At 36.8% G+C, this 18,678-nt stretch overlaps 1 protein-coding gene across 18 annotated transcripts in view; it reads right to left on the bottom strand.

The window, feature by feature from the left end:
• Positions 1-990: 990 nt before the first annotated feature.
• The window catches only part of VAMP4 (vesicle associated membrane protein 4), a 34,974-nt gene continuing 17,286 nt past the window's right edge, over positions 991-18,678 (bottom strand). For 6 of the 18 annotated variants that reach the window (XM_079106431.1, XM_079106430.1, XM_079106432.1 and 3 more), the window contains 2 exons: positions 7,113-7,213; positions 3,186-5,969 (listed from right to left, as the gene is read on the bottom strand). In XM_079106431.1, coding sequence (XP_078962557.1) covers positions 5,728-5,969; positions 7,113-7,213 — 343 coding nt within the window. In that variant the 3' untranslated portion in view covers positions 3,186-5,727. The other 12 variants (XM_079106428.1, XM_079106426.1, XR_013758120.1 and 9 more) reach the window with 11 other exon arrangements.

Genomic DNA, 18,678 nt, shown 5'->3' with positions numbered 1-18,678 from the left:
GATCTCTTTTCCAATGTTCTATGCAAATTATGAAATTTAGCAGTTATATTGAGATCTTTATAACTTGAAAGTGTTCTGAGTATTTTTTAATCTACTTTCTCCAAATTTCTTTCTATTCTAAATAGAATATTTTTCCTCCTGGTACTAATAATGTAGAATTAATCAAACAAACACATTCTATGTTTGGGACATTTTGAATTAAAATGACCAAAGAAATGAAATCTGTTAAACCAGATCATTATTTCCCCCTTTAAATATTGGTCATTTCCATGAACCTATTTCTGCCCCCTCCAACCCAGGACGTCCATGTGCATGCATCTTCACTTGTTTAAACAGTACAAGGAAGTCAGTGCATTTTAAAATTAATATACTTAACCATCATAAAAACAGGCGAGGTTAATGGTGATGCCGCAGCACTTGGTTGCCAACTGGCAGTCTACAGAAGGAACCTGTTCCTCCAGTTTTTACTACTTACCCTGTTCTGACACTAGACTGTGCAAGGTCTGGCTCTGCGAGTATTATCAGAGAACACAGACATGAAAGCCAGAACAGGGGACTGGGCTAAGCTTAGCATTTCAGGCAAAAGGGTAAAAGTTAAAGAGAAAAACTAAAGGAAGTAAAATTAAGGAAAAAGTTACCTGTGGATTTTATTTACCCATACTAAGACTGGTCCCTTCTTACTGGAGTTTTACAACTGACTGGACCATGACTCATAGCTATAAATATTGGTCATTTTCAAACACTTCAACAACATTCTTCAATAATTTTATTGTCTCCAGATTATGGTGCCACACTATGCTCTTTCCTGTTTAAAACTTCCATTTCCATAATCCATTCCCTTGTACAACTGGAAGTAGGTTTACCGGAATGTTCTTAGTTATAGCTGAAGGCAGAAACATTTACAACATTTAGCTTTTGTTACACCCGTAAACATGTGGAAACTGCTTTCAAAGCAACTGTAATATGAAAAGAATGATATTCTTGCAAATGTTGATGGTTGTGCATTTCTTAGCTTATTAGTCTGGTATGCTACACAGGCTTCCTGACCTCATCTCCATGCAATAGTCCAAGTCCTTGTGCCACTAAAACACTAGTATGAAACACTGCCATCAATATTTAACTATATACACAAACAATGAACTGGCAAGTATCGAGTTTCAAATTAGATCCTTAGAATATAGTTACTTTGTGTTACACATAATTATTATAAGCACATTTTGTTAGAAGGGAAGAAGTTAATTCAACATTCTCAATGCTCCAATTTGAAGTGATACCTGCCTCTTAGTTTCTTGGAAAGAAGTTTTGGAAGTTATATACATATATTTCATTTAAATTATACAGCGATCTTTTATTATTATTATTATTGTCCCAGATCTTGTTTAATGAAGATCTCTGCCATCAAATCAAGTACGGTATTTCACAACTATAAGAACTGTAAGAGAAAAAAATAAAAAAAGATCAAAATCAGGTTCATATGTTATTAGAAGCAATATTCCTAAATGTAGTTATGTCTACTTTCAGAAAGGGGTAAACAAGGGCTGAACTTTTATCCAAGTTAACAAATAATAAGAAATAAAATACAAGAATATCACAAAATAACCCAAATGTCCAACACAAGCATTTTAATCAAATTATGGCATAATAATAGCATGCTGCTGCCAAAATATCACAAACATATTTAATGACATGGGAAAATGTTCACAGTATATTTATTAGGAAATATATACAATATCTGAGTTTCTGAAGAACATGCTTACATAAATAGGAAAAGACCAGAAATATATACTATAGTTTTAGTAACAAGTAGCTATCTCTGTGTGGTTAAGATTACTTTATTTCCTTCTTTACATTATTCCTCATTTTGCACATTGACTACCATATGTGGCTGACTTTTGCTATTTGATACAGTGATGTTCTATAAAGTTAACATAAACACTGAATTAGTGAATACTGAATCACAGCTCCCAGGGAAAACATAGTCCCAAGTTCTTATGAGGCTCTGGCTACATTTTTGTCAACAAACTGATATATCACCTTGTTTTCTGTAGAAAGGCATTTATTATGTACTGTTGATCCAATGACACTGAACTCAAGGCTGACAGCACCAGATCATGCTGAACAAAGACTGCCCAACATGTGGCTTTCTCTTGGGGCACAGCATGGCCTTCATGTACTTACTACACTAGCGAGTACTTCAGAACTGGGCCAGGGGCATTTAAAACCACAAAACCACCAACAAAAAGCACAAAAATGTGAAAAATGGGGCACTTGTAGAATATAGAAAGGCTACTTATTTATGTAATGAAAGCTGAAAGGAGGCAGCAGAGATGGCCTCGTCTGACCTCAGTTGAAGACCCTCATGCAGGAGATTCAAAGAAAATATCTGCTAATGACAGTAAAAGCAACATGAGCATTGATATGGGGATCACAAATAAGTTTCAGCTTATTTCACAAACCCAGAATTCACAACTAAAGAGAAAACTGTATTTTCTTTTCTTTTTTTGGTCCTGGGGATTTAACCCTGGGTACTTTACCACTGAGTTACATCCTCAGCCCTTTTTATTTTGAGACAGGGTCTCACTAAGTTGCTGAAGGCCTAAATTGCTAAGGCTGGCTTTGAACTTGATCCTCCTGCCTCAGTTGCGATTACAGGGCTGCACCAACAGGCCAGATGCGACAACTATATTTCTTAGTAACAAAAGTTTTTTCTGTTTAAAAGGAGAATAGCCTCATAAACATTTTCACATGTTTTTACTGAGGTACTTTCAAGACCTACTTAATAAAATCTCTGTGAACATAGGTAAAGAGGGCTTAAAGAAAAGTAGATACTAAAAAATGACTTGACCTTAAGAACAGTATTAAGGAAAAAAGGAGCGCAAGGAGTTATGCTTTACGAACCGTAGTCAGTTCAAATCCACAACCAAACAAAACTAAAGATGCATCATCTGGAAAATTTAACTGGATCTATCCTTTGAAAACAACTGCCAGCTGCTAACTGACATACCTGAAAGCTAACAGTAAACAGAAGGTGACGATTTCATCCTAAGTGAACAGGAGCCAGACCTGGCCTTGAACAAGTCACTCAGCCCTGCATGTTGGGGTGGTAATGAGGGGTCAGAGAGGGCTTCCCTTTGAGAATCTGCCTCTCTCCCTGTAGAAATGTACATCTGTATATTCACAAAAAATTTCACAAACACATTAGAACATTTTTAGAGATTCACAGATAAGGACTCAGTTAAGCAAATCACTCAGTCCTGACATTAGACACACTAGGTAAACTGAAAATAATTAAAAGGGAATTAATTGACCTTCAAAACAAATAATAACCCCAAGAAGTAATAATCCAGTAAATACTTACTGATAATCACTAGCAAAAGGATGACAGCAACCAAAGCCATGATGGCTTTTATCTATAACACACAAAAAGACACATGAAAGATACTGTCTGATTCATTTATAAAGCCTAAAAGCCAGGACTATGTTCTGTTATCTGCCATGTTGCTCTAACTCATTAAGGAACAGGCACATTTCTTGAAAGATTTTAATTTGTTTCTAACATGAACTTGATGGCTGTTTTGCATTCTTTGATAAATAATTGGAGTTCCCCCAAATCTGAAGGCTTTTATATTTTTCAAAGGCTGTGCTGCACAATATACAGGGTCTGGACCCTCTGTCTATGTCTCACATGCTTGTCTCTAACGAGGCCAGGAAAAGTGTACGATATTTTAGCAACTCTGTCCGAGAGTCAGGATGTGACACCCAGCACGGACAGTCAATAACCAGTGGTCTTCCCTTATCTGAGGGGAATACGTTCTTGTGAATGTGATCCCACTGGATGCCTGAAACCATGGAGAGTCAGTCCTAGATACACTGTTTTCTCCTAAACATGCAAACCTAAGTATGTGTGAGTACAGTAAGAGATTAACAACTAAAAAAACCAATTAAAAAACAGAACTATAACAATATATTTGTAGTAAAAGTCATGTGAATTCAGTATCTCTCTCTTGAAAGAGTTGAGACAAATGTTAACAGCTGACTGTGGGTAACTGGAATTTTGGAAAGCAGTATATTTACAGTACATATTCTCAAAGTATAGGTGAGCACCATTGGTGTTATCTTCCCTCACTTTCTTCATGGTGCCTTAATTTCTATTTCAAAGAAAATAGATTCTTCATGAACAACTTAAGAGTATTTGGTATCGGTTTCACAATCAAGAGGAGAAAACTTAAATCAATTCCCAGTCAGTTACTTGACACTTGAAGCTCATGTTATCTTTCTATATAAAACTGTCAAGTTCATCATTTAATCCTAAAATGCATAAATTTTATATTTCATTTCTTTGATGAACTCTTATTTTTATCATTTTTATAAATAGTTGATTAAAAACGGTTCACTCAGAAAGAAGACACCCAGTTATCATAAACAGATAAAACAGTCTAATGAGTATCACAAATGGAAACAGAGGTAATGTTTCTAAAACCAGAATCAAGGGTGACATGTCTGTGGCATTCCACTCATGACAGTAAACAGAGTGAACCAGGGAATGCATGGCTCAGCAATCTGGAGATCAGTGCCTATTAGAATCATTCATCATAATGACCAAAAAGTGCAGGAACAGATTCAGAACTAATGGAGATAGGAACTGTATTTTCAGTAGGTATCTGGGTTCACACTGTACTAAAAACTAAAGTTTTTTTTTTTTTTTTTTTTTTTTAATATTGTTTTCAGCTGTAAATGGACACAATAATGGAATACTACAATAATTTATTTATTTTTATGGGGTGATAAGGATTGAACCCAGTGTCTCACACATGCTAGGCAAGCATTCTACCTCTGAGCCACAACCCCCGGCCCAAAAAGTGTTTTAATCCTGTATTTAACCTGAAAAAATTTCTAAAGAAATTTGGAATTTTATTGGAAGTTTATCCACTTTGCCCAAAATACCCATTAATTTGCCCTGTTAATATAAATGTAAGTTAGGCTTATTTATTTTAGAAAAAAATTTTAAATGGAAATATTGATACTGATTTTTAAAACACCTAAATGAACAGTTTTCTGTTCATTAAGTAGTAGCCTTTCTTAAGAGGTGAATTCACTTCTATAAAATGATCTGGAGGAATTTAATAGTATATAGTGATTCCAGTCTTTTCCTTGTTAAATTTTTTTGTTGTTCTTTGTTTATCCATGGAGGGAGGAGTATCCTGGCCATGTTTATCATGCCCCATTTTAAGAATAAGTCATCACTGTCCCATTGTCCCAGGTTAAAGGGGCTAGGGTCACAGGGCTAAGCTACACGCTTGTAAGTGGAAGAAAGGCAAACAAAATAGGTTGTCTGACTTCAAGTCATATGTTGCTTCCCAGGACATGGCTGAACATTTAAGAACATTTTCTTTATTCTTATTTCTTTGGAATAATGGAGTTTTCTTTCCTTAATCCTATTTGTTGTGAGAGATTCTGATAAACCCCTTTTAGTTTTTCCTCTTCTCAAAAATCATATTTTTTTCTGCTTCCATTTTATTTTTATAATATCTACATAATGCTACAGGTTGCTCCAAAAAGCACTAATAATAAGTTATGAGAAAATGTTATAATTAAGTTTAGAGGTAGTTTAATTATTAATAAAATGTGGATTATTTTCATGAAGAAATCTATGAAAACATCCTTGTAGGTACTGCTTGATTCCTTTACTTATTCCTGCCCCCAAAGAATTCATTGATTCAGCAATATTTACCAAGCTCCTTCCATGTCCAGGTTCAGATGGACAGTAATAAGCGAGACAGTTACAGTCCCTGTCCTCACAGAGCTCAGCCTGCACAGGCCCCTCTCCTTCCTGCCTTGGACTACCACTTGAGGCTGGCCAGTCCGGCCAGTGTCTTCTAATTCACTTACTTTGCATCCACGCCACCACATTTGCCTTCGAAGTTGTTTGGCTCTGTTGCTAAAAGCAGTTGCATTATCCGATAAGCTTTCTATATCACACAGAGGATGGAGAGAAGGATTAAACGACATAACAGGATTCTTTTATCTAGTCACACAAAGACAAGAAAATATTAATTTCTACTTCTGTAAACTTGTTCCCTTTTAAGCATGAAAACATCCTCCACCCACAAATTCCACCGTTCTCCTTAGTTAAAACAAAACTAAAAAGCAAAACACAGTTGCAGGTTGGTTAGCTCAATTTATTTTTACTATGAGATGAGAAAAGCTTTCCCAGGGACCAGATGCTTATAAAAAAACTTACAAATTCTGGTGAGAAAATACTCCTTAAGAAAACAAATACTAGGCATTGTAGATACAGCTCAGTGGTAGAGCACCCACCTGCTTGGCATTCATAAGGCCCCAGGCTCAATCCCCAGCACCAGAAAAATCAAAACAAAACAAAAAACACTTGACACATTTCTAAGAAAAAATTACAAATGAAGAAAAATTTGTAGAAAAGTGATTGATTTTGAGGGAAAATGATATAAATTTTAAAGTAATTAAGCAAGTCTTTTGGTCAAGCAAGTCTGTCAATTATTAATTGGGTATCCAGCCATTCACCAAACAACTTCAGTGACTAATGTGCCAGGAACTGTTAGAAGTACAAAGACTAACATCTGTCAGTAAAGAAAGGCTACTAAGTTACCAGAGAAGGCATAAATAACCAGGTATTCTGCTATTCACCAAACAATATTTGAGAGCCTAGTGTGTGCTAGGAACTATTAGGATGGAGGTAACATCTGTCAGTAAAGGTTACTAAGTTACCATAAAATAAAAACATCAGATAAGTTTGAAAAAGTGTTGGAAAAAAGTGATCAGATCTTTATGCCTTGAGATTATGAGAAACAAAGCATATCCACATAGTGGGGCAAAAGAAAAATGTAGCTTGACTCTTCAGGTTTCAACAAGAATTTTAAATTCTCCATTCTCAACTGAACAGTAAGGAAATAATACAATAAGATGAGATGATTCAAAGTAAAGGGAGCAAAAATTAAACCACAAAGGTCATACTTCTAAAATTCAAACACCAATTTCCTGAGCCAAGATTCCTAAATGCTGGCTAGATTAGAGAGGAAAGACAAAAATTGGTAAAACACAGATCAATAATACCAGGAAATATGAAGTAGCTGTACCTGATTTGTCCTGCAGTTCATCTAGTCTCTCCCCTCTTTCAATTACCTTTGTAATATTTTCTTGCATGACATCAATAACTTCATCCACTTGATTCTGAACACTTGTTTAAAAAAAGATAAATATTCTTTTAAGAATGTTTATAGTTTTGAAACTTGCATTAGATAACAGAGAATAGCACATTAGAGTTTTTACTATAAAATTTAAGTAAGCAATGCTCTTTCCTCCGTGGCCTTAAGTATGCAGGTAATTAACAAAATCATGATATAAATTAATGTAATATTTAACTGAGTGTTTAGCCATTCCTTTGACTAATAATGTAACCTACAAGCAAATTAAATGTACTGCCAGAATGCACATTAACTGCAAAACTTAACCAAACAGCTTGACTCTAAGGTTTCATTTTCTGCTGAAGCAGCATATAGACACAGTCATAACCTACCTTTGCTGTGTTTCATACACAAAGGCTGACAAAGGTGTTTGCCCAGGTGTGTTAGAAGTTTCCAAAATGGAAATGAAAGGTATACCCTAGGAGGTACTGCTGCTCAATGAATGTAACACTTCACTGCTCACCAGTTTCTTTAAAATGTAACAGGGTTTAAGACAATTGCAGATACCCAGGAATGTTCTGAAGCACTCACCAGAAAGCAAAAATGAAAATTTCTTTGTGACTCCTCAAAACAAAAATGTTTTCCTTCTTTATAGTAGGTGATAGGGGCCTATTCTAACCTAATTTCAACTGAAAACCCAACTTAAAAGTTAACTTTAAGAATAGCCAACAACCTACTATCACTCAGTGCTCTAACCACTAGACAAAGCATTATCTTAATTTATGAAATGTCATGACAACGAAATATTTAAAAGGAGAAATAAAGTGAACTGATGGCTCTTATAACTCAAAAATTGTTTAAAGTGCATTAGATTATTATCAACTAAATAAGTATTTAATATGTATATTTAAATAAGGAAATGTAATTGTTTCCAGTTGGAGAATGGGAACTTTCCATTTTTTTTTTAAACTGGTGCATTATAGTTGTACATAACAGTGGGATTTGTTTTTATGTATTAGCACATGCATAAAATAAAACAATATAATTACCTAGTATCATTTCTCGCCCCTTCTCCCTTCCACTGGTCCCTTTCCTCTGTTCTCAAGATCTCCCTTCCATTTTCATGAGATCCCTTCCCCCAACATTTTTTTCCCCTTCTCTCTAGCTTTCACATATGACAGAATACATGACACTTCACTTTCTAAGTTTGGCTTATTTTGCCAATGTCCCCAAGTTCCAACCATTTTCCTGCAAATTACATAACTTCATTCTTCTCTATGGTTGGATAAAACCTGTATCTACTAATGCACACCTAGGCTGGTTCCACAGTTTGGCTATTGTGAACTGCATTGCTATAAACATGGCTATGTATGTGTCACTATAGTACGCTGACTTAAATTCTTTAGGATCAATACTGAAGAGTGATATGGCTGGGTCAGGCAGTGGTTCCTTTTCTAGTCTCCTGAGGAACATCATAATTGATTTCCACAGTGATTGTACTAACTTACAATGCCACCAACAGTGTGTAAGTGTTCCTTTTTCTCCACATCTTCTCCAACGTTATTATTGATGACTGCCATTCTGACCGGAGATGAAATCCCAGTGTAGTTTTGATTTACATTTCCTTAGCTGTTAATAATGTTGAAACATTTTTCATATATCTGTTGGTCATTTGTATTTATTTTGAGAAGTATCTGTTTAATTCATTTGCCCATTTATATGTTTTTTGGTGTTGTTTTTTTTTTAATTAAAAATCATAAATTTACATAGGGCAATGTTGTTTGATTCATTGTTATTTTTTCCCTTCCCCCCTCCTCTCCCACCCCTCTTATCCCTCTATACATTCCTTTCTTCCTCCATTCTTACCACCCTCCTTATCCCTAACCCTAAACCTAACCCTAACCCTAACGCTAAACCCTCCTACCCCACCCTTATATGTCCTCATCCACTTATCAGCGAGATCATTTGTCCTTTAGTTTTTTGAGATTGGCTTATCTCACTTAGCATGATATCCTCCAATTTTATCCATTTGCCTGCAAATGCCATAATTTTATCATTCTTCATGGCGGAGTAATATTCCATTGTATATATATGCCACAGTTTCTTTATCCATTCATCAACTGAAGGGCATCTACGTTGGTTCCACAATCTGGCTATGGTGAATAGAACAGCTATGAACATTGATGTGGCTGTATCTCTGTATTATGCTGATTTTAAGTCCTTTGGGTATAGGCCGAGGAGTGGGATAGCTGGGTCAAATGGTGGTTCCATTCCAAGCTTTCTGAGGAATCTCCACACTGCTTTCCAGAGTGGCTGCACTAATTTGCAACCCCACCAGCAATGTATGAGTGTACCTTTTTCCCCACATCCTCGCCAACACCTGTTGTTGCTTGTATTCTTGATAATTGCCATTCTAATTGGGGTGAGATGAAATCTTAGGGTAGTTTTGATTTGTATTTCTTTTATTACTAGAGATGTTGAACATTTTTTCATATATCTGTTGATTGCTTGTACATCTTCTGTGAAGTGTCCATTTCCTTAGCCCATTTGTTGATTGGATTATTTGTATTCTTAGTGTAGAGTTTTTCTGAGTTCTTTATAGATTCTGGAAATTAGCGCTCTATCTGAAGTATGAGTGGCAAAGATATTCTCCCACTCTGTAGGCTCTCTCTTCACATTACTGATAGTTTCCTTTGCTGAAAGAAAGCTTTTTAGTTTGAATCTATCCCAGTTGTTGATTCTTCTTTTATTTCTTGGGCTATGGGAGTCCTGTTAAGGAAGTCTGATCCTAAGCCAACAAGTTGAAGGTTTGGACCTACTTTTTCTTCTGTAAGATGCAGGGTCTCTGGTCTGATTCCGAGGTCCTTGATCCATTGTGAGTTGAGTTTTGTGCAGGGTGAGAGATAGGGGTTTAGTTTCATTCTGTTGCATATGGATTTCCAGTTTTCCCAGCACCATTTTTTGAAGAGGCTATCTTTTCTCCATTGCATATTTTTGGCACCTTTGTCTAGTGTTAGAAAATTGTATTTATTTGGGTTTGTGTCCGTGTCCTCTATTCTGTACCATTGATCTACCTGTCTATTTTGGTGCCAATACCATGCTGTTTTTGTTACTATTGCTTTGTAGTATAGTTGAAGTTCTGGTATTGCGATACCCCCTTTCATTCTTCCTGCTAAGGATTGCTTTAGCTATTCTGGGTTTCTTATTCTTCCAGATGAATTTCATGACTTCTTGCTCTATTTCTGTAAGGTACATCATTGGGATTTTAATTGGAATTGCATTGAATCTGTACTGCACTTTTGGTAGTATGGCCATTTTGACAATATTAATTCTGCCTATCCAAGAACATGGGAGATCTTTCCATCTTCTAAGGTTTGCTTTAATTTCTTTCTTTAGTGTTCTGTAGTTCTCATTGTAGAGGTCTTTCACCTCTTTTGTGAGATTGATTCCCAAGTATTTTATTTTTTTCGATGCTATTGTGAATGGGGTAGTTTTCCTAATTTCTCTTTCTGAAGATTCATCACTTATGTATAAAAATGCACTGGATTTATGAGCATTGATCTTGTAACCTGCTACTTTACTGAATTCATTTATGAGTTCTAAGAGTTTTCTGGTGAAATTTCCAGGTTCCTCTAAATATATAATCATGTCATCAGCGAACAGGGATAGTTTGAGTTCCTCTTTTCCAATTCGTATCCCTTTAATTTCTTTGGTTTGTCTAATTGCTCTGGCTAGAGTCTCAAGAATGATATTGAATAGAAGTGGTGAAAGAGGACATCCCTGTCTTGTTCCAGTTTTTAGGGGGAATGTTTTCAGTTTTTCACCATTTAGAATGATATTGGCCATGGGCTTAGCGTACATGGCCTTTACAATGTTAAGGAATGTTCCCACTACCCCATATTTTTCTAGTGTTTTGAGCATGAAGGGATGCTGTATTTTATCAAATGCTTTTTCTGCATCTATTGAAATAATCATGTGATTCTTAACCTTTTAGTCTGTTGATATGGTGAATGACATTTATTGATTTCCGGATGTTGAACCAACCTTGCATCCCTGGGATAAAACCCACTTGATCGTGGTGCACTATCTTTTTAATATATTTTTGTATGCGATTTGCTAAAATTTTGTTGAGAATTTTTGCATCGATGTTCATTAAGGATATTGGTCTGAAATTTTCTTTCCTTGATGTGTCTCTGTCTGGTTTAAGTATCAGGGTGATATTGGCTTCATAGAATGAGTTTGGGAGGGTTCCCTCCTCTTCTATTTCATGGAATACTTTGAGAAGTATTGGAATGAGCTCTTCTTTAAAGGTTTTGTAGAACTCGGCTGAGAACCCATCTGGTCCCGGACTTTTCTTTGTTGGTAGGCTTTTGATGACCTCTTCTATTTCATTGCTTGAAATTGATTTCTTTGTGTATGTCCTCCTCGTTCAGTTTAGGTAATTCATATGTCTCTAGGAACTTGTTGATGTCTTCGAGGTTTTCTGTTTTGTTGGAGTATAGATTTTCAACATAGCTTCTAATTATGTTTTGCATTTCACTTGTGTCGGTTGTGATATTTCCTTGTTCATTTCGAATTTTAGTAATTTGAGTTTTCTCTCTTTCTCTTTGTTAGTGTGGTAAGGGTTTATCAATTTTGTTTATTTTTTCAAAGAACCAACTATTTATTTTGTTAATTTTTCCGATTGTTTCTTTTGTTTCAATTTCGTTGATTTCGGCTCTGAGTTTAACTATTTCCTGTCTTCTACTACTTATGGTGTTGGTCTGCTCTTCTTTTTCTAGGGCTTTGAGTTGTAGTGTTAAGTCGTTTATTTGTTGATTTCTACTTCTTTTGTTGAATGCACCCTATGAAATAAATCTTCCTCTAAGTACTGCTTTCATAGTGTCCCAGAGATTTTGATATGATGTGTCTTTGTTCTCGTTTACTTCTAAGAATTTTTTTATTTCCCTCCTGATGTCTTCTGTTATCCATTCATCATATAATAGTGTATTATTTAATCTCCAGGTATTGGAGAAGTTTCTGTTTTTATTCTGTCATTTATTTCTAATTTCAATCCATTATGATCTGACAGAGTACAAGGTAGTGTCTCTATCTTCTTGCATTTGCTAACAGTAGCTTTGTGGCATAAAACATGGTCTATTTTAGAGAAGGATCCATGTGCTGCTGAGAAGAAAGTGTATTCGTTCTTTGTTGGATGGTATATTCTATATAAGTTGGTTAAGTCTAAATTGTTGATTGTGTTATTGAGATCTATGGTTTCTTTATTCAAGTTTTGTTTGGACGATCTATCCAGCGGTGAGAGAGGTGTGTTAAAATCGTCTAGTATTATTGTGTTGTGGTCTATTTGATTTCTGGAATTGAGAAGGATTTGTTTGACGTATATGGATGAGCCAATGTTCAGGGCATAGATGTTTATGATTGGTATGTCTTGCTGATTTATTCTTCCCTTAAGCAGTATGTAATGTCCTTCTTTATCCCTTCTGACTAGTTTTGGCATTAAGTCCACATTATCTGAAATGAGGATGGATACTCCAGCTTTTTTGCTGTGTCCGTGTGCATGGTATGTTTTTTCCCATCCTTTCACCTTTAGTCTATGGGTATCTCTTTCTATGAGATGAGTCTCTTGCAGGCAGCAAATTGTTGGATTTTTCTTTTTAATCCATTCTGCCAGTCTATGTCTTTTGATTGATGAGTTCAGGTCATTAACATTCAGGGTTATTATTGTGATATGATTTGTATTCCCAGTCATTTGACTCATTTTTGTTTTTTGACATGATTTGTTTTCTCCTTTATTTGGCTATTCCTTTAGGCTAGTTCCTCCCGTTGCTGATTTGCATCGTTGTTTTTCATCTCTTCCTCATGGAGTATTTTGCTGAGAATGTTCTGCAATGCTGGCTTTCTTTTTGTAAATTCCTTTAGCTTTTGTTTATCATGGAAGGATCTTATTTCATCATCAAATCTGAAAGTAAGTTTTGCTGAGTATAAGATTCTTGGTTGGCATCCATTTTCTTTCAGGGCTTGAAAAATGTTATTCCAGGCCCTTCTAGTTTTAGGGTCTGGATTGAAAAATCTGCTGATATTCTTATTGGTTTCCCCCTGAATGTAATCTGATTCTTTTCTCTCATAACCTTTAAAATTCTGTCTTTATTTTATATGTTAGCTATTTTCATAATAATGTGCCTTGGTATGGGTCTGTTGTAATTTTGTGTATTTGGAGTCCTATAAGCCTCTTGTACTTGGTTTTCCATTTCATTCTTCAGATTTGGGAAATTTTCTGATATTATTTCATTGAATAGATTATTCATTCCTTTGGTTTGTTTCTCTAAGCCTTCCTCAATCCCAATAATTCTTAAATTTGGCCTTTTCATGATATCCCATAATTCTTGTAGATTCTGTTCATGATTTCTTACCATCTTTTCTGTTTGGTCAACTTTGTTTTCAAGATTAAATATTTTGTCTTCAGTATCTGAGGTTCTGTCTTCCAGGTGTTCTATCCTATTGGTTATGCTTTCTATGGAGTTTTTAACTTGGTTTATTGTTTCCTTCATTTCAAGGATTTGTTTTTTTTTCAATATCTCTAACTCTTTATTGAAATGATCTCTTGCTTCCATATTTGCTCCTTTAACTGTTGATTGGTGCAATCATGTAATGCCTGCATTTGCTCTTTCAATGCCTGCCTTTGCTCTTTCATCTCCTCGTTTGCTTCCCTGATTGTTTTAATTATGTACATTCTGAACTCCCTTTCTGACATTTCTTCTGCTGTGCTGTCATTGGGTTTTATTGATATAATATCTAGGTTTGTTTGGGACATTTTCTTCCCTTGTTTTCTCATATTGGTCAGATGTCAGTGGGACTTTGTGATATTGCAGAATTCTTCTATTGGCATATATTGTCCCTGTAGGTTTCCAGTGTATCACCTTCCTGCCTTCAGTAGCCTGAAGTCTTGGAGTAACTTGATAATGCAGTGCTTCCGAAGAAAGCTGCCCCTAGTCCTCTACTGGTTCCAGGACTTAGAGCTGGCTCTGTGTGGAAAGGCTCTCACTGGGGGGTCTGCTCCGAGAAGCTAGCCTGGAAAGGCGCTTCCCGCGGGAGGGGGCAGGGCTGCAGGCTGCTTGGGGAAGTCCCTGGCTGCCCTATCCTGGTCCTTGATGCAACCTGTGGGCAGGAAGTCGCCGCCCTGGTTCAGGGACTTGAAGCTTGGTTCTGTGCAGAAAGGCTCTCACTGGGGGGCCTGCTCAGAGATGCTGGAGAATACGGCCCTGTGGGAGAAGCCCACCGCCGGAGTGCACAGGGCTGCCTGGGGAAGACTGTAGCTGCCCTGCCCTACTCTAATAAGCCACCTGAATCAAGGCCTGTCGCCCAGGCACCACTTCACCGGGTGGGGGAGACTCACCCCGAGGCTCTATTTTAGTCTGAGTCTCTCAATGCCTCCCCTTCTTCAATCCTGGGTTCTGGAGCGACTGGAAATGCAGTCACCCTCTAGTCTGCCATCTTGGATCGCCCCGTGGAAAAAGCCTGCGGCCAGGGGGTGGGGCTGGTCCGCCTGGAGAGGTCTCTGGCTGCCTTGCCCTGGTCCCAGAGGCTGCGTGCGGGCTGGAGATCACCGCTGGCTTGGGGACTTGTGGCTGGCTCTGTGTGGAAAGGCTCTCTCTGTGCGGTCTGCTCCAAGAAGCTAGCCTGGAAAGGCGCCTCCCGCCGGAGGGGACCAGGCTGTGGGCTGCTTGGGGAAGTCCCTGGCTGCCCTGTCCTGGTCCCTGAAGCAACCTGCAGGCAGGAACTCGCCGCCCTGGTTCAGGGAATTGAAGCTTGGTCTGTCTGGTGTTAAGATTTTTGAGTTTTCTTATATTCTGGATATCAATCCTGTCAGAAGAGTAGGTAGCAAAGATTTTTCTCCCATTCTGTAGTTTCACTCTTCATTTTCTTATTTCCTTTGCTGTGCAGAAGCTTTTTAATTTGATGGCATCCCATTTATTAACTCTTGTCATTGTTTCCTGAGCTGTAGGGATCTTACTGAGAAAGTTCTTGCCTATGCGTATATGCTGGAGTGCTGACTTTACATTTGCTTCTAGGAGTTACATAGTTTCTGTTAATTCCTAGGCCTTTGATCCATTTTGGATTGACTTTTATGCAAGGTGAGAGATAAGGATATATATAGTCTCATTCTACATATGAATAATCAGTTTTCCACTACATATGAATAATAAGTTATCTACCTGGGGAACTTCTGAAAAATTTTCACAAAACACTTGTCTTCTGTCTACCCAACTCTATCCTCCAAACTAAATGAGAGTTGGGGTAAGGCATGGTCATGTGTAATTTTTAAGAGTTCCAGCCTTTCCCTAACACTTAAATATTTCTTTAAAACATTCACTTTAAAAACAGAATGAAGGCCCATTTAGACACAGGTGTATTTGAAGGAACTCTTTATGCTGGAAGACTACCTCCCTCCCATGTGAAGTGTTGTGTGAGCCACTGATTATCCTCGCACAGCCTTCAGGAAGCACTCAGCTTCCCAAAGTTCTGTGCCTCCCACACAATATTCCACTGAAGGATGTGAGGCTGAAGCTCAATCAAGCAGGGACATGCAGAATTCTCTTCTGCCCAAACAGATCTGAAAAAGCCCCCAGTCTCTTAGATGTCTTGATGCAACTCCTAATTATCTAAGCAGAGAGCTAAAGATGTGTATGTTATAGAATAACAATGGCATACTTACACAATGAATCAAGTTACTCAACAAATAATTAATGAGCACCTATTACGTTACTATTTTAGGTACTGAGAAAACAACAAAGAACAAAACAATTCTGTCCCTCAGAGAATTTATGTTTAAATGGGCAATGAAGGCAGTGCATTCAAACAGCCTGCTCAATCCCATTACTCTTGTTTTACTTACAGCATTTAACAGTAAGTGCATGCTTATTACATGCTTATTTTATGCCTCTTATGCTGCTTATGTACATGCTTATTTTCTGCCTCTCCCCACTGTAAGGCAAGCTCAAAGAATCAGGGACCTTGACTGTTTTGTCCACTTACATAAAACCACAGTACCTACAATAGTGCTTGGGGTAGAGTAAATATTTGCTGAGTAAGTGCATAATTTGAGTATGAATCTTACAAAGCATACCTAGTTACTTGAAAAGAGATATAAAGCAGTGATTACAATTAACTATAAAATTGAAGCAAATCCAATGTACTTCATGGACCAATCTTGAAACTCCCAGATATTTTTGTTTTCCCATCTTAAAACAAGCAATGATAGTTAACAGGGTAAAGTAAGGCAGTATGGAGGGGCAGAATGTACAGATTATTGCTACTATGGATATTAATATACCTACACTACACATTTTTGTTTTTAAAATAAAACCAAAAACCTGAAGAAAAAGCTATAGTTCCAGGATCTCCATGGTAAAAGACTCCACAGACACACAGATGAATTGGAATTGGAACAGAACCCATAAAATTCTGGGTTAATTCTTAGATTATCATAAACCTAGGAGTCTTACCTCAAGAACATGGCATACATGTAATACAACTCTAATGGGACTATTCTAACATTTTAACTATTTTATTAAGTGATCAATGAATATTTTCTTCTTCATAGATTACTATCTACTGGTATAAATCTCACTCTAAATGTAGAAACTGTGCAACCTTTATTCAGGGTTGGGAAAATTCATGTGTTTCTATATTTCAAGATGCCTTCATACATAGAACACAGTTTTTGTAGGAGAAAATACTATTTAATATGAAGGATAATTTTTAGCAAAACAGCAATAAAACACTTCCCCAAGACCGCTTATGTTTCCATGCTGGTTATGAACCTCTATCTTATTTACATTGGACTTTTTCCATTATGCTGTAAATGCTAGAAAAGCAGACACTACTCAGCTCCTCTTTTCATTTCCTAGCTCATGTGAAATGTACCTGGTACAAAGTAAGCATTCAACAAATACTTTCTAATCTAAATATTTCATTCATTCAAAAAACATTTATTCAAAAGTCATGCTTTCCCTCAAGAATACCCACAGGAAGGTCATGAGCCTGATCTTTGGATGATAACAATTCAATGGGGAAAGCAGACATCCGTGATTGCACCAACGTGTATTAAGTGCTATAAAGGAAGGAAGCCTTTAGTATCACTAATGTAGCCTAGAAGAATTCAGCTTGAGTCAGAGATGACATCAAGATCCTGGTGCTGAGTCCTGAGGTACAAAGAATGCCCTGGAAAGAAGGTGGTAGAAAGTGGGAAAGTTCTAGGCTAAAGGACTATATTTAAAAGGAGGGAATATTTTAAGTACTAAGTGATTAACTGGATGTGGGTGAAACACAAAACTCAGAAACACAAATTTAAGGAAAAGTGAGTTTGTAAAGGAAGGCAGGAAACTTACATCATGGCTGTAGGGTCATATGGTAGAAGAAAGGACCCAAAAGAGAACATATCCAGGAAAAGATGAGGTACAGAGAGGAAAAACCGTTCTTTATATTGTTTTAAACCTTCAAGTCTGATAGTACCAGCATTCCTGAAGTGTTCTCTCATCTAATCATCAGCAGGGAAGGTAGTGGTATAGTCTAGACATGGTGGGTTTTATAGTCATTCAGAATTGGGTTGGCAATTCAACTTGTCATTTGCTATGCATGTGACTGTGGAAGTCACCTCGCAAGCCTCTTTAGCCTTGTATTTTCTTGTATTTAGCCTTGCATTTCTTTAAAATGAAGATGATAATCTGTCTTGCTTAACATAAGCATGATGAATGCCAGTGCTCTTCAATTAAGAAAAAAAATTTGCACTCTGCTACATGCATGCGTGCACGCGTGCGTGTGCACACAAACACACACATCCCTTATTTTGTAAATATTTATTTTCATAGTAACATCCCCATCTTGTGGCCTTTTAAGGTATTATTGACAAAAGAAGTTTTAAAAATTATGTTGTATTTTTGTAACTACACATATATAACTATTATATCATGGAACCATTCTCTGGGGATCTTAGAAAAGTTAAGCTGGCTAGACCAAGGCTCTAGTTGGGAGATTCCCTACAGGTAACAGAGAATACTACAATTTACTAAAATAGCATTTGAAGTGTTATTACTGAATTTAAAAGCAAAGGAAATATTCCAAAGAGAATGCAATTTTATATAGACATGAATATTTAAAAATCCCCAAAAAATATTCCCTAAAAACTGACATTATAGTTCTCATGGTATTAATCTATAATCAACATTAATAATTAGTGGCTAAATTCAAATAAAGCAACAATGTTGCTGATGTATATAGTCAAGAAATGCCCTAAATGTTACAAATTAAGTGGTGATTACATATCTTTAAAGACTGGCTAATTCTGGATGCTAAACTAATACCAGGGCATTTTTCTTGGGTAAGCGGTGTGTCAAGCTGTGTCCACCACCTTGGACACACTGGTGAGTCATGTCCCATTCATGATGTTGGGTCATCAAGGTTTACTCTGCATTTCAAAACTGACTTCTAACTAAATCTGGTTCTATAATTCTGTGATCCC

The sequence above is a fragment of the Sciurus vulgaris genome, assembly GCF_902686455.1.
Source record: "Sciurus vulgaris genome assembly, chromosome: 12".
NCBI classification, from domain to species: domain Eukaryota; kingdom Metazoa; phylum Chordata; class Mammalia; order Rodentia; family Sciuridae; genus Sciurus; species Sciurus vulgaris.
Note: the sequence above shows the minus strand (reverse complement) of the source record. Positions and strands in the feature narration are given on the sequence as shown.